At 43.6% G+C, this 15,128-nt stretch overlaps 2 protein-coding genes across 2 annotated transcripts; both read right to left on the reverse strand.

Annotated features, from left to right (window-relative positions):
• Positions 1–814: 814 nt before the first annotated feature.
• Positions 815–6,738, reverse strand: TAS1R3 (taste 1 receptor member 3). Its single transcript, XM_064525492.1, has 6 exons — positions 6,560–6,738; positions 5,057–5,357; positions 3,540–4,319; positions 2,895–3,098; positions 2,462–2,582; positions 815–1,864 (listed from the first exon to the last, which is right to left on the reverse strand). The coding sequence occupies exons 1-6, from the start codon at positions 6,736–6,738 to the stop codon at positions 939–941; spliced, it is 2,511 nt and encodes an 836-aa protein (XP_064381562.1). The 3' UTR covers positions 815–938.
• Positions 6,739–12,903: 6,165 nt separating this feature from the next.
• Positions 12,904–15,082, reverse strand: CPTP (ceramide-1-phosphate transfer protein). Its single transcript, XM_026100664.2, has 2 exons — positions 14,894–15,082; positions 12,904–14,780 (listed from the first exon to the last, which is right to left on the reverse strand). Exons 1-2 carry the CDS (start codon positions 15,013–15,015, stop codon positions 14,258–14,260), a joined length of 645 nt encoding a protein of 214 aa, XP_025956449.1. The 5' UTR covers positions 15,016–15,082; the 3' UTR covers positions 12,904–14,257.
• Positions 15,083–15,128: the final 46 nt, after the last annotated feature.

The raw sequence follows: 15,128 nt of genomic DNA on the forward strand, positions 1-15,128 counted from the left end.
AGGGGTTGTCTTAAGGATCCTAGTGGCCATTAGAACCAGACAATTGCATGACTTAGAGGTTTACATGGTGAGAAGTTTGTATTGGCTGTAACAGCCAGAAAGGAGACTCAGAGCTGTAGAATGTCATTAGCTCTATTTTTAATAAAGCCAGTGCAGAAATACACATAGATGTATACTGATTATCATAACAGAGCAGTGTGTGAGCCCTATACTTCTCTCTGTAATCCACTACCTCCCACTCCTTAGCTGCTTCCTGTATCTAACAGGGAGACCTGCGTGGGATAAGCATTTTCTGATATTGCTCACTCTGAGGTTTTACAGAGGAGCTTGTGTAGATAGGTACTCAGTAACAATAGGTAATGACAGACATTTCTATTTCTGGTCTATAATGTTAAACCTTTTCAGATAATTCCCATCTGTTCCTCTGATGGTTATTTCTGTGCTGTTGAACACATTTGCACATTCTTACCAGGCCTAGGAAAGGATTCATGGATATATCCCAGAAGAAGCAGATATTTAATTAATCAGAAATGGGAAACACCAGCAGTCTTGACAGGAAAGTGGTCCAGGTGAGGCTTTCAGCTCAGTCTGGCAGAGAAGAGAATCATATAAACCATCTGTACTGTAGGTTGCCTGCAACCAACTGAATCTGAGATGCTTTTGGCTTTTTGTGGATTATGAAACAGGTGATTGGCTACACAGAGGATGGATACCTCTTTGCTGGGAGCATTTTACATGAACTTAAAGAACAGAGTCCTATGCTTTTGCAGCTTAAAGATTCTACTCCTAGGGCTCAGCCTACTGGATACATCTGTACTTTTTATGGTGATCTTGTCTGGACCATGGCTTATGGTGTCATTATAAACAGAACCATCTCATTAAAATACAGCCAGCTACTACTGATGAGCAGCCGACAATGGATCTGGTTTATTGTCCATTTATCGAGAGTCGTCTTCTGGCCCCTCTTTGATGGAATTCGGAAAATAATCCACTATGTTCAAGTCAGGCTTAAACAAGATGATGTAGCATTTAGGGATGTAGTAGGTCCCCAAGATACCCAGGCTGCATGTCAGAATGGTACCAATCTGAGTAACAGATCTGAGGACCGTCTTCAGTGTGGCAAAAATGGCAATGAAGAAAATCCAGATGATGAAATAGATTAGGATGGCAAATGTGATCCCCCTGGCGATATTGTACTTCTTACCAGAAGTCTGTACCATGAATGTGCATAGGAAACAGACAAAGGCTAAGCAGCCATTGTAGCCATGTATCAGGGCAAAGGCAAGCCAGGACTCTGTGTTACACACAAGCAGAACTTCAGTAGGCAGTGACTTGTAATCACGCACCATGTAGTCAGGGCCCAAGTGAAGATAGCAGAAACAGAACAAGCACTCAGTGAAGAGGCACAAGGTAACAAGAAGCCAGGCCCTCCCCTGAGTCACCCAGTGCAAGAAAGTGAGGGCACACCAGGGAAACTCTGTCACAAGGGTGATCTCAAGGGACTTGATGAAGAAGGTGGAGAAACAAGCATTGAGGCACAGGGCATAGACTATCTGCTGCATCATACAAAGGTTGTTACTGGGCTTCCCTATGTAGAGACAGGAGCTGAGACACAACAGTATGAGCATGAACAAGGCAAAGAGGCTCAGTTTGCCTCCAGAAGCCTGCACGAGGGGTGTCTCAAGGTTTTTTAAAAAGAGCACTGCTGTCAGACAAGTCAGGAAGATGATGATGGACATCAGCATCAGCAAGCCAATGGTGAGCGTCTCATTCCAAAAGAGGTATCTTTCGCTGCGGTCATAACATTGTGTGCTCCGGACAGGGGACCACTGGTGCTCTAGGCAGGGAGTGCAGGTTGAGCGCTCTGCAAAGTAGGAGTGAGAAGGTGATGACCTCTTTACACTGGAGTACTGCTACCCTGTCGCAGGCAGTTCTTGAGGAATGATCACAGTCTTGAATTGGGCAGCTGATTTGGGTCCTACTTCACCCCCTTCCCCCTGCTTCCCAAATGTATTGGGTCTCCAAAGCTTGTGACATTTCAACCTTCTCCCCTCTCCTCCATCCTCCCCATGAAATGATTACATATTTCTTGGCTCAGTTTCCCTTCACCAAGAAGGATAACCAGCTTCCAAAAGACCCCAGAATTTTATCATATTCCTGTCTTCTACCTCTGACCTCAGAATTTCATCACACCCTTCTCTCCCACCTCTGCTGAGATAATGCGTAAGGGCAGCATTTGTATTTTTTTCTTTAGAATCAACAGGGAAAGTTTCTTACTGAAGTCCTGTAGAGCAAGACTGGACACAGCAGAACATAATGGAGGAAAAATCTCTGCCCCAGCAGCATCTCTTTGAGGAAGAGCCCAGAGCCAGTCAATACCAGCTCCGTGAACCCATGTGGCCTTAACCAGTAGGAGATAGAGACAGAGACAGTTAAGCCCATTGAATTTCTCAGACCTCACCTTTAATGCTCCAGAAGGTGTTTTCTGGACAATCTGTACAATCATAGCAGCAGAGGTGGAATCCTTTTATTTGTCTGATTTGTCCTGGTTTGCATTGTCTGAAGCACTCAGATGTAGGCTTCTAAACAAAAGCAGAATGAGTTTAAGCAGAAGCATCATATCCCTAAACAGATTAGAAGACATTATCTGTGCTGGGATAGGATTACAGCTCTTCACCTGTGTCTGAGTCTACACAGTGCTGGGAATATCTGTTTCTGATTTTGAACTATGGAGATGAATTACATGTTTGCAGGGGAACAAGAAGGGGGGCCAATGCAGGTCTTGAAGGAGTAGCATATATGCTAATAGCTCCTTATGAATAGTCCTGATAAAGCCGGAAAAAAGTTTGTTACTTCATTCTTGTGATTGTTCTTGCTTTTCCCACCCTCTTTACCTTTTTATCTGCAGTGTGAAACTGAATCTGGGACTCATCAATGTACAAGGACTCTTCGTAGTCACCTACAGGCAGATATGTAAGGGTACAATTTTTCCAGTGCCAGAATATAAGCTTGTAGCCTGTATTTGTGCTGTGGGATTGGTCAAATCTAAAACTTTCGCCATTGACCTCGAACGGGAGGGTATTCATGAAGTGCAGCAGCTGAGGAGAAAATGGAGTCAGACAGTTGACAACAAATATTGGTAGAGCTGATGTTCTTGGTTGGAGGGTGATAGTCCAGTAAGCTAATTTCTGGCTGAAATCAGTTGTCCCCTTATGTGAGCCAAGATTGCAGTCATCAGGCTTCTGTCTGTGTTACCAGCTGTTCTATCTGTTATGCCAGGCCTGGTTAGTGGGAGCCAGGATATAGCCTTGGGGAGGGGAGAGGGGGATTCAGCCCTCACCGGAAGCAGAGAAAGTGCAGTGTGCTCGTGCAAGAGATGAATTACTGGGGGAGTTGTTGAGGTTGTATCACTTACTACCAATGCAATGTGCTCTCCAGGGCAGAGGAGTCACCCCCTCCCTATCTGGCTGTGGGCAGATTGCCCACAGAAGCATAGATTGATTGAAAAATTGCTGTTGGTCCTCCTGACTTTTGCTTACCTGCCAAGATCTGATGGTTGCTTTGGGACACCCTTTGTGGGTGCACCCCAGGGCTCTGTGCAGTGCATAGGCCACACTGTAAACTCCAATGTACACTGGTTGTATCTGTGAGTAGCTTAGCACGGACGAGATATCATGCAGTGAGATGCGGTCACACTGTTTGCAATGTGTGCCAAGCATGTCAGAGTTCATGAGATGGTTGGATTCTATAGACTTCTGGCAATAGCTGTCCTGCTGAACAGAGGTAAAGAGGTCAGAAACATATTTCTGGAAGCCGTGGACGGTGCCTGCTTTCATAATAAAGCCTAAGACTGTCCCTATTCTCTGAATGTTTGGGATGGAGGTAGTCATATCAGACAACACCCAGCCTTCAGTGCCAATCCAGACTTTCTTACTCAGTCCCATCCTGATGCTGTGTTCCAGCAGGGCCTGGGCTGGCTGACTAAAGGCAAAAAGGACAATGATGTTGACTTTGGTCTTGTTAATTAACTGAATGGTCTCTTCCAGTTGACTTTTGGCTTTGGGATCTGTCAGGTCTGTAGGAATTAGCCCTTCATAGGCAATGCAGATGCTGTGGTTTCCAGCTGCGCTTAAGAAGAGTCCCTGGGCTCCTCGGCCATATTCATCATCACTTCCAATGGTGGCAATCCAGTTCCATCCAAACTTATTCAGCAGCAGGACCACAGCTTCCACCAAGTTCTTATCACTGGGAACAGTTCGGTAAAAGGATGAGTACAACTCCTTGTTGCTGAGCTTTTCACTGCTGGCTCTATAGCTGACCTGCAAGTTGGAAAGTGACAGAGAAAGAGAGGCAGAGAGTAAAGTTGAAGGAAGTGTTCACAGTCCAGATCACGTTCCACTTTTGCTCAGTCTCGCTACACTAGATTTTCAAAGGTACTGAGTTAGGACAGTGAGAAGGAAGGTAACCTCATCTAAGGGGATAGATCCATCAAGGCTGTATTTACTGAGAGGACTATAAACTGTTGCCCTTCACCTGCTCCCAGTAGCACTGTCACATATGGCTGTCTCCTTCCACAGCCTTTTTTGCTCATCATCACAGCACCATCCCTTATCATTAAAGAGAATCTTAAATAGCTACTTGCTATAAAGTGTGATCTGCTCCAGATTCAGTAATATCCTAGTTCAGGGCTACATTAACCTGACCATTACAGCTGTCTTTACTGTGGTAACTGAGAACTTCCAGTCACAAATATATTTTCATTGGAGCCTGCCTGTTTTACACAAGGACCTCTGATATTCCCATTTTACATGGAATACTGAATCACAGAGCTGCCTGAGTTACCCACCTCCTCTCTGGGAAATTAGACACTGAAGTGCGTTCCTGGAGGGAGGTTCAGTGACTTACTCAAGATCACAGAGGAAATGTGTGGCAGAGGAAAGACTAGAATCTATGCTTGTAACAGTCCTAGAGCACAGGCCATCCTTCCTTTCACTATTGTTGATCCAAGCCCTTCCCCCATCAAAAAGGAGTTTTCATTTCCAGAGAGTTTCTCTACCTGTGGGATCAAGAAAAAGCTGAATAGTTTGGCGGTCACCAGGCAGAGATCTGACTTATGTGGTCCAATCACAGCAGTCACATAAGGCTGGTAATCAGTGTAGTTGCACAGGACTCCAATGCTTGTTGTGCCATTCTGGGTCAGAAATAGCAAACTGGGCTGTAAGGCCACAACTGGTTCAAAGCAGGTGTCATATATGTCATAGCCCAGCTTTACTCCTGGGAGAAGTGAAGTGGAATTGTTGATCTGATCAATGGCAAACTTCATCCCAAGAGCCCATATTAACCCATCTACAAATAACCTGCAATAAGAGGAGACAGGGAATTATGTGAAGCCTGGTCTGTCAGTGCTATTACAATGGTGACCAACTTATTCCATGATTTTTGATATTTTAGCATCCTGTCTGTTGGCAAGCCAGATGTGCATGGCACTATCAGCAGAGCATCACTGTATCTATAGCCTTTTTATTTTGATTGGAGGGGCCCAGAGCATCTCTCAAAACTACTTAATCTTGTCTATAAGCAAATGTATCCTCTGTGCTTCACAGGAGAAGAAACAGAGGCATATAGAAACCAGTACGTTTAGATCAGAGGATGTCTGGAAGGGCAAAAACTCAGTTGACCTTCTGTTCTTGGCTTTGTATACTTCAGCCATGAAGCCAGTGGTTCCCAAAGTGCTGATCATGCTAATTCAGGTGAGCTAGCCAAAGATCCCCCTCCCTGAGCTTTTTCTCCGCTGTATAGCTCAACACACTAGGCATGTTCCCTGCCATGTGGTACAGCCTTGTGGCATGCAAAGGTGGAAAGATTTTAGACCATTTAGACCTTTTCAGAGGAAGGGTCCTTATTTCTGTGCTTTGCTGCTGCCAGAGAACAAGGTAGAACACTGGCATGTCTTTTTTATTCTCTTCACATACAGCTCTAAGTGGCTGATGATACAATGATATGATCCGCCTTGGTATAACTGATGACGATACACTGATCTTAACTCTTTGGACACCAGCAAGCAGGCAAATCAGGTGAATTTTGTCTCCTCCTTTGCCTTGTGCACAGTATTCAATGTCTTTTTACAACATAAAAGGCTATAGCACTATCTCAATATACTTCATCTGCCTGCAGAGTGCAGTGCACACTCTTCATTCCATCTGAAAGCAAAGGCAGCATTTACACCTTTGCGTAAGGACGTTAGATTCAAAACGCCAAGGAAGCCAGTGTCACTAAAAGCTTTTATCAAAATGGGATTGGCTCCAGCTGAAGTTTTAATGCATAGTAGCATCAAGAAAACACAAAAACATCTTCCATTTCAGAATCAGAAATTGTCTTGCTGATGGCACAGTACACCAGTACTCCAGCACCATAGAGCTAATCTTTGTTTCCATCTCACCTTTTACATCATCCTGTTAGACCATCAGTTGCTGTCAGAAGGACTATTCTTTTCTCCTTTCTTTTACCAGCCCAAGTGATCAAATTTATCATGTGCTAACGAAGCTAACATTCCTCTTACCTTTCACACGTAACTAAAGTGGGTTCTGATCGTGCCGTCAGGTTTATGGTATCCATTCCAAAAGGGAATAAGCCTCCTATGATATAATCACCAGGCCTTCTAAACTGAGTTGATAGGCATGTGGGTTTGAGGGCTACTGTACAACCAAAGCTCAAGCACAGCAGCAGGTCAGAGGCCATCGGTTATCTATTTGAGGGAAAATGTTTCACAGAAACCTTCAAGAGAATGTGGCAGAGGGAGCAGGGCAGGGGATCCAGTCTCAGCAGTTCCTGGGAAGTCTTGTTAAATAGAACTCAGAGATACAAAAATACCACGGAAGAATTTGTTTAGCAAAGCGCATTAACTGTGTAACTCTACACTCAGTAGATACAGTCAAATATGCAGCAGTGTCCTGTGAGTGTAATCGGTTGCAAACCACAGGCCTAGTCCTGGTTTCCTTTACTCAGTGAGTAGCCTTTATTCAGTGAGTCTCATTGGCTTCATTGTCACAGCTCTGGAGATAGGACTAACTTGAAGGAGAATAGGTTGGAAGGTCAGGTGCCCCATTCTAACTTGGATATTTTGCATTAAGAACCCCCAAACCAAACAAGAAGCAACATTTGTAATGGAATGTGTTTACAGAAACTGTCCCTGTTTACAAATTTCACAAACGGCTGTGTTTGTGACTTGTCTAGTGCTGGGAGCAGATTTAAAATGGTACAGGTTGTTCATCAAAAACCTTTGACAAGGAGAATGAGCTTTGATAGGAGCAGCACCCTGCAAGCTTAAGTGTGCCTGTTGGAGAATGTTTCCTACTGTCATAATACAACCACTACCCAGTGTGATGGCAGAGGGGGAAAGAGCACTATTTACTTTCTCACCAGCATTGCTTCCTGCTACTGTCGGGGGTTCTCCCTGGCTGTCTCTGATCCAAACGTTGACTTGCTGACTTAAAGTGCTAGATCATAGCCAAGGCAGCAAGGGTAATTCACTTTCAATATGTTCCTGTGTCCCATACATTTTATATCTGGAATTTGTAACAAAGACCTGGGCCCTGCTGTGATGGATGCTGCATGACTGTGGAGTGAGTGGGTGTCCTTCCTTGAGAGCATGCAAATCAGTGAAGGATGGGAGAAAAGGAATAGTGTTCATCCTTCATTTTACAGACAGGGAAACAAATAATAGAGAAATCAAGGGTTATGTTTATAAAGGTCTCTGGGCTCCTAAGTGCTGAAGTCACCTTGAAAAATACACTTTATGTGCCAGAATCACTTAAGTGCTTTATAAATGCAATTTAGGGGGACATAGGCCTTGCTGGGATCACACAGGGAGTCAGGGCTTCCTGGCATATATCACACCACCATCTGCACAGGACTGTCTTTCCTCTGATCTGGAACCTATCTAGACAGACACTGTCTTCTCTCTGCCTGCTCACTCAGCTATGGAAAGTGATTGCTTGGTTAAGGAAATGCCTGAGTTTGCTGAGAAGTAAGATCTGTTCTTCCTGCCTTTCACTTCCATGGGTTGTCAAAAAAAAAAAAAAAAAAAAAAAAGTAAAACAAATTCTTCCCAGTTGAGGAAGTAAATATCCTGCAACTAAAACTATCCATGCAATACAAATCAATCTGCAGGAAGCATAATTTGTGACAGTCACTGAGTGCATTGCTTTCTGACAGATGCAGTGTGTTACTTTCTAGAAGGGCTGGCCTGATCAGTCATTTCATGATGTTAAACAAATTGCCTGGATGTAGCACACCAGTGTGCTAAAAAGCCAGCAAACAAGCGCTTCTCATTGCAATGCCTTAGGCCAGTAGCAAACAGGAAGGGCTCTTCTATGTCCAGGATGGAAATCTGTAGTCTCTTTGTTCTGCTGTCTTTGTGCTTTGGTGTATTTACAGTGGTTATTGTTCTATCACTGCCACCAGAGAAGGGCTGTAGGAAAGGATGCTTACTAACACATCGGGAGTGCACTGTCAGAATCTGCCTTTATCAAAGATGAAGCACAGCTGGGAAGATGGGGGTAGGGCTCAAGATTTCTGGGTTCTCTTTGTGGTATTATTTGATCTGGGGAAAGTGACTTTCTAGCACAATGTACATGTTTATTGTACCAGCTTAGCTCTCCTTAGTAAATGGGTTTGCTTACATGCAGTCTACCTTCTCTCCTTCAGGCATTACAGAAGTTGCACTGTGCTAAGGGATGTATCTTCAGTTCCTGTGATGACTCCCTTCCAGTAAGAGCCAGGGAGATTCCTCAGGGTCCATCTATTACAAGCACGGTCCCTTCTGAAACCTGGAACAATTGTGACTGGAAGACTTTATGTACTTGGCCAGAAATATAGGTGTGCCAACCCAGAGCAACAGCAGTTAGCTCTTAATAAGGCTCTCAACAGTTCATTGAATTTATGCTTGGGGAAGACAGAGAGATATTTCCCTACTCCATAAGAAAAGGAAAACAAGTAGAGCACATATGAGGGTGCAGATCCGTTCTTATGTGTGGGCAGGAGATTAGATGGGGATTGAAGATGTTGCATTGCTTCTCAGCCCACCTCATGTACCATTTCAGAAATAGCATGACATGCTTGAACTCCATGTAGGCCTTAGGTGGAGAGTGAAGGCCATCATTTGCAGAACTGGAACTTGTGTGGGTGGAAGTCTCACAGGGAATGCATTCTTGTGTCCCTCCATTGTGCAAGAACTTGCTACATGCATAGCTCAGATGAACTATGTGCAGGAGGTAGAAGAGTTTGTGGGTAATTGGCCCTGTTTATACCCTTATAAAATATCAAACCCCAGCTGGAGGAGCTTGTTGAGCTCATCTGACTGAGGTAAGCGTTTTCCCTGTGTGTGTATCAGGTCGCATTAAGTTTTTCTCCTAGCTTGTATTTTGCCTGTAGGCCTTGGGGAAGGGAGATCTCTTTGGATGTCATTCATAAATGAAATAGGCTTGCTGTTATGATAAACAGTCTCCTCCTCAACCAGTCCACTGGGCAAACTAACCTCTGCAGGAGACAGCATTTGTCTTTAGTTAAAAAAAAGGAGTTCAGATCTGCCACTTCCTTTCACCGATCAGCAGGGAACACAGCTGCATATGTTTGGGTATGCTTGAATTTCTGGGTTTCTGTTTCTAAAAGGTCACAAATAACTAGGTAACAATTCTGCATGCAAATGGCAAATGTGATGACTTGTTCCATGATAAATGTTAGCTAGAAAGGCAGACAGAAAGAGTTGCAGGCTCAGGCGGAGTTGCTGTGAAATTGATGCACTTCACACAGTGTATAATGAGATTACTTAGAAACTCCAAGTAAATGAATCTTGCTATTTGCCTATACCTAATTATTACTTCCCATGTTACTTACCTTGCAAGTACTACATATTACACATCTGTGTCCCTGCAGAAATGAAAATAGACAGTGTCTCTGCTTCCTTACCAGTCACTGCTTTTTCACAGAGTGCCATGAAGGTTTTTTAAATGATGATCCTTGTCTCCTCTGAGGAAGGAACTGTTGTTGCTGTGATAAATTTAAGCTGTTTCAGAATGTGATAGTGTCTACCTAAGGCAGTTACTTTTTCTGAAATCTCAGATCTTGCTGTATGATGGATCCTGTCTGCCGTTTTTTCTGCTCAGGAAAGAGAGAGTGTGGATGGGGTTTTGCTTTGTTTTGTTTTGTATTTTGATAGGCTTTTTGCATGAGTTGTTTGTCCCTATAAACATGTTATGTGTGTGTGTGTGTACAGCTGTGTCTTGTATCCGTGTGTGCCCTGTTTGTCATGTATGCATTGCTGTGAGCATGTTGTGTGTGCATATCTCTGAGTATGTTGTAAATGTGTCCATTGTGTGCGTTGTGTCTGTTTCTGTGTGTGCAGGTAGTTAGTTACCTGTGCCCTTCTCATGCAGGTGTGTGTTTATGTGCATACCTGTGTGTCTGTGCTCTCGTATGTGCCTGCACGTGTGTCTCTGTGCAGCCTTGTTTCTCCTCCAGCTCTGAGCAGCCCCTTTGTGCTGCTGGAGGAGGCTTTTTATGGCACCACAGCCGTGCCATGCAGTGGAGTAGCAGGACTGATCCTTGGGTCTGAAAAGTGACACAAGACAAAAAATCCAGCTGAACTCTGTTTGGATCTATGTCCTCATAGCATGGTTATTTGTGTCCACGATGGAGGTGGCGGGCAGGGGGTTACAATTGCTTTGAAGCAGCCCATTTGCTTCTTTGGAGCTGGGGTGTTATCCAGGGCTTCCCAGAAGCCTAGAAAAAAACGCATCTGGATATTTGTTCTCAAACATATTTTAGACAAATGCTTTAAAGATCACAAACGATAAAAAAAACCACATTCACAGTCTTTTTTCTATCTCCCAACATTGGTCCCAGGAGATCCTGGAAAGCAGTTATCCTCATACAGGGTCTTGTGTGATGCTAAAGAAACATAAGGTTTCTTCCCTTCCTCCTCCTCACATCTCATTTTAGCTAGAAGACGACTGATCCCTAAATTGAGAACACTTGCTTGAAGTACAGCCTCTCCAAATAAACTATTCAATGATCTCTCCTTCATCCTGTCCCTTCTGACAAACTAGGTTGACTTTGAGAGCAGTGGAGATGAAATAGCAGCAGAAGAAATATAAAATAATTAGTGCTAGAATGTCGTTACATGCTGCCATTCTCTAGGGACTAGGTGCCCCTGAGAGAGCTTCCTTCTCTAGGGACATACCATGTGTTTCTCTCTAGTTACAGATGCTCTTTCCTAGTCTGGACTATTCATCCTCACTGGGACATATTATACCTCTACAACGTTTTGAGTTCCTCCCATAGTGCAAAATTTAATCTCCAGTTTCCTGATTCTTCTCTGAGCCTTTTCATCCACTGATTTTTCTCCTTGAAGTGCCACATGCTGCATCTCTCAATAGTTTTCAACTCACGGCGGGAAAGAAAACTCTCTTCCCTACTTAGAGGTGACCTGTACTGCGAGAATGTTACATGGTTTATTTTTAAATGAATTTTGGAATAGTATGTTGAGTTGCACAAACTATAAAGTAAGAGTCTTGCAGATTTGTATGTCTGCATTACATACAGATATATTTCTGTCTACATCGTTTTAAAGACATCTTTGCAGTTTTCCCTAACTCCTTAATGGAATATTTAAGTGTCAGCTTTAATTATAGAATTCCTTTAGAAAAGCTCTAAATATAAATTCAACTGACTGGAGAAAAAAAAAAATGTGTTCGAGTGATGCAAGAATAGCATACAGGCAACTATTTACTCCCGTTCATTCTTTCAAGTGAAATAAAGTACACTTTGCATTACTGCGGGATAGGAGATAGTTTCAGTGATGGACTTTTGCGCAAAATATTCAAGCTCCCTCCAGTGAATCTGTACGTTATTGCAGCTTTCAAGTACAGCTGTCACTATTGGTGAAGGTTTTACTTCGGGATTTGGTCCCGTTAATGAAAGCAACTAGACTGTCAACTTACACAAAGTCAAGTGCAGGACCTTAGTTTTACTGAGTAGTAACTAACTGAAGCTGTTAAAAAGTTCACATCGTTTGGAGATAGGACAGGACACCAAATAAGTGTCACTAAGCAATACCTTGTTTAGACCAGAGCATGCAAACTGATGGAAAATGGTGTATTTTACTTGAAGCATACTTTGCACAGACTGGTTATTAAAAAAATTGCAACACCTTTTTTTCTCCTACTGGGAAAGTTTGGTTCTTTAATTGCAAAAATCAAGTTCATTTTCAGCATTAATGTTTATCTCCTAAGAGCGATATCTGAGAATGAATATGTCAAGGGAGAAAAAGTAATTTTTCCACATGGTAATGCTACCATTTCTGCATTAAACCCACAGGAGAGACGCAACATCTTTTCACTTGACACAGAACGCTATATGAAATAGTTTAAAAAACTTCAATCATATCGTGGCATTTAATGCCCTACACAGATGAAATACCAACTGTATTTATCTGTATCAGACAGCAAGAGGTATGTTGTAGTTTGTAACATGGAACTGCTTCATTTTAATATCTGGACTTATCCTAAGGAACTATGTTATTTTTTTAAGGTGGTCGTAGCAGAAAGGTAATGATATTTATGTTTTCACAGCATAGCAATTAAACTTCCATTTAGGATGTGCAAGGAAACTAATTTTCCCATATTCAGGCAAAAAACATTGTTGACAGATGTAAGTAGTCAAAATAGGGGCTCAACCAGCAGCTTATAGCTTCATCTATGTTGTTTCTCATGATTGGTTTCATATCTGATCACTACATAAATTAATCGAACACTGCTAGTGAAGAACAAGATATGAATAAAGAACACTACAAATTATGTTCCTTCCAACACCACAAAAAGTAAAGCATTCCTGTAAAGGTTGCTCTTCAGAGGAAAGTTATTCATGCAGTTTAATGACCAGTCAGACTACTTCCATGAGGTAACAGTGATTTCCTGAATCATGCAGTGTTAAACTAGCCAAAGTGCCTCCTGTTTGAGAGATACAGCCAAAATATGTGACAGAATTTGTGGGTTTCTCCCTCCTCTCCCAAGTGCTCAAGTATTCATGTCTTCCTAAAATACCAATATAGCATTTTTTCAGCTTTTAAAAAGCTAAGTAAGCTTCATTTTACTTATTTCACACATTTTTATGTATGTACACATATATATATAAATAAATATACAATGTTTCATGCACAGAAGTCACTTGCACTGATTTGAAATAGAAGCCATAAGATTCACAAAGTGGTGACTCAAAGAACAAGTTTGGATTTCTCCCCAGGCAGAGATGTCATTTCTGTAAGCACATGACATTCATTAAAAAAAAAAAACAAAACAAAAAACACACACACACAATTTAGAAGCACAGCTTGAAAACAGATGAAGTACAGTTTGGAGCGTTATCTGGGTATATAGTATTGTGTAGTACATACTAAAAATTGTTCTGATTCCCATGAAGCATAAAACATAGGAAAAATAATGAGCAGGGGAAGCTACACAGAAAGAATGTTCCTGCTTAATGGAGCCATGTGCAAAGGAAGAACAGTATCTCACTGCAACAAAATGCAACACCATTTCCATCTTTAAAACTAGGTGGTACAGAATTAGCAGCAATCATCAGGTGAGTCTGTGACCACCAGGAAAAGGGCTTCCTTTCAGAGACACACTACTCTGGATTACGTTTTCAAGGTTAAAGCATAACAGAGAGCAAAAGGTCAGATCTATTCAGGGGGACAGCTTGTAAACAAAGTGGCAAAGTGAGCTCACATGTAGTGTAAACATGTTCAGAATACCACATCAGGAAGTTATACCCTGAATTTTAATGCGTGAATTTTAGTCACGTGAGATCCTAACTATTGATGTAAATGCACAGAAGTTGCTAGAGTAGCTCAGTTTGGCTTAAAAAAAGAAACCAACCAACTTCTAAAAAACCTAGCTACAGTTTTGAAGGTGAATCCAGGAGAAGGGAGAAAAGAAACCCCTTTAAGCAAACTATTAGATTTCTGTCTTCCTGCAGAGCTCAGGCAAAGATGCGTGTGTGTGAGTGTGTGTATATTTTTTTTTCTTATGAAGTGAGGCATCTTGAATAGGTGTGCCAGTTTGTTACCTCTACATTGGAAAAGGAAAGGAAGAGTGCCACAGGGTCAGGGAATCAGTTAAGGTATGTATGAAAACAGTTTTCACTTCTGTCACAGTTCATTTCTGTCAGGATGTGGAGTTGCTTTTTAATGTCCATTCCATCAAGGGAGGTCAAGCAGCTTATGCTGGGCATAGAGCTCCTCAGTGATCCCATAGACATTGCAGATATGGGGTAAGGCATCACCCAGCATAACAACAGCCTCCTCAGGGGTGCCCACATTCATGATTTCAAGGAATGCATTTCGAGAAGGTAAAGCACGGAAGGCCACAGTAGCAGCCTTGCGAATAATCCAGGGGTGGTAGTTAGCCAGAGAAGCATTGTAAGAGTCTGTGCATATCACAGATGTCTTGGAGTCTTCCTGGCCAGTTCTCAGCCCCTCCAGGAACATCTGCAGCCAGTGCAGGGCTCTGTGGAGGCGTAGCACGGTCCGGCAACCAGAGTCAGGGTGCTCTGACCGCTTCTGGGTATCTACTAGCCCGTTGGCCACCTCGTACTGCACCATGGACTGGAGTGTCAGGTACTTCTCCTGCTGCTCGCCGCTGCAGTAGTTCTCCATTATCTGTATTTTGGCCAGCGCGTCCTTGGAAACAAAGGAGAAGATGGCGCCCAGGCTGTTCAGGAACCTGTGTGTGGGAGAGACCGGCTCGCGTTAGCGGCGGCGGCCCCGGCGGCCAGACTCGCACCCTCTCAGGGCGGAGGGTGCCGCCGAGGGCAGCGGCCGCCCGCAGTCACTCACCGGATGAGCCCCCTCCAGCCGCGCAGGTAGGGGCCGAGGAGCACCTCCCGCTGCTCCGTGACACACGTATGAAAGGTGACGAGGACCTCCCTGAGGCAGAAGGCGCCCTGCTCTCCCGCCATCGCCCCGCTGGGCCCGGGGACGACGGCACCGCCTCCCGCAGGCGCCGGGCAGTGCGTCACTCGCCGCCCGACCAATCCTCGGGCAGGAGGGCGGGACGGTGGGGCGCGTCGCG

This window comes from Dromaius novaehollandiae, chromosome 24 (assembly GCF_036370855.1).
Source record: "Dromaius novaehollandiae isolate bDroNov1 chromosome 24, bDroNov1.hap1, whole genome shotgun sequence".
Classification (NCBI taxonomy): Eukaryota; Metazoa; Chordata; class Aves; order Casuariiformes; family Dromaiidae; genus Dromaius; species Dromaius novaehollandiae.

Coding starts and splice junctions, on each gene's coding strand:
- TAS1R3 (XM_064525492.1), bottom strand. CDS start 6,738: ATGGCCTCTGACCTGCTGCTGTGCTTGAGCTTTGGTTGTACAGTAGCC. Junction 4,320..5,056: donor GCTTTTTCTTGATCCCACAG/GTAGAGAAACTC, acceptor TCCAACTTGCAG/GTCAGCTATAGAGCCAGCAG. Junction 2,583..2,894: donor TTCACACTGCAGATAAAAAG/GTAAAGAGGGTG, acceptor GCTTTTGTTTAG/AAGCCTACATCTGAGTGCTT.
- CPTP (XM_026100664.2), bottom strand. CDS start 15,015: ATGGCGGGAGAGCAGGGCGCCTTCTGCCTCAGGGAGGTCCTCGTCACC. Junction 14,781..14,893: donor GGCTGGAGGGGGCTCATCCG/GTGAGTGACTGC, acceptor TCCCACACACAG/GTTCCTGAACAGCCTGGGCG.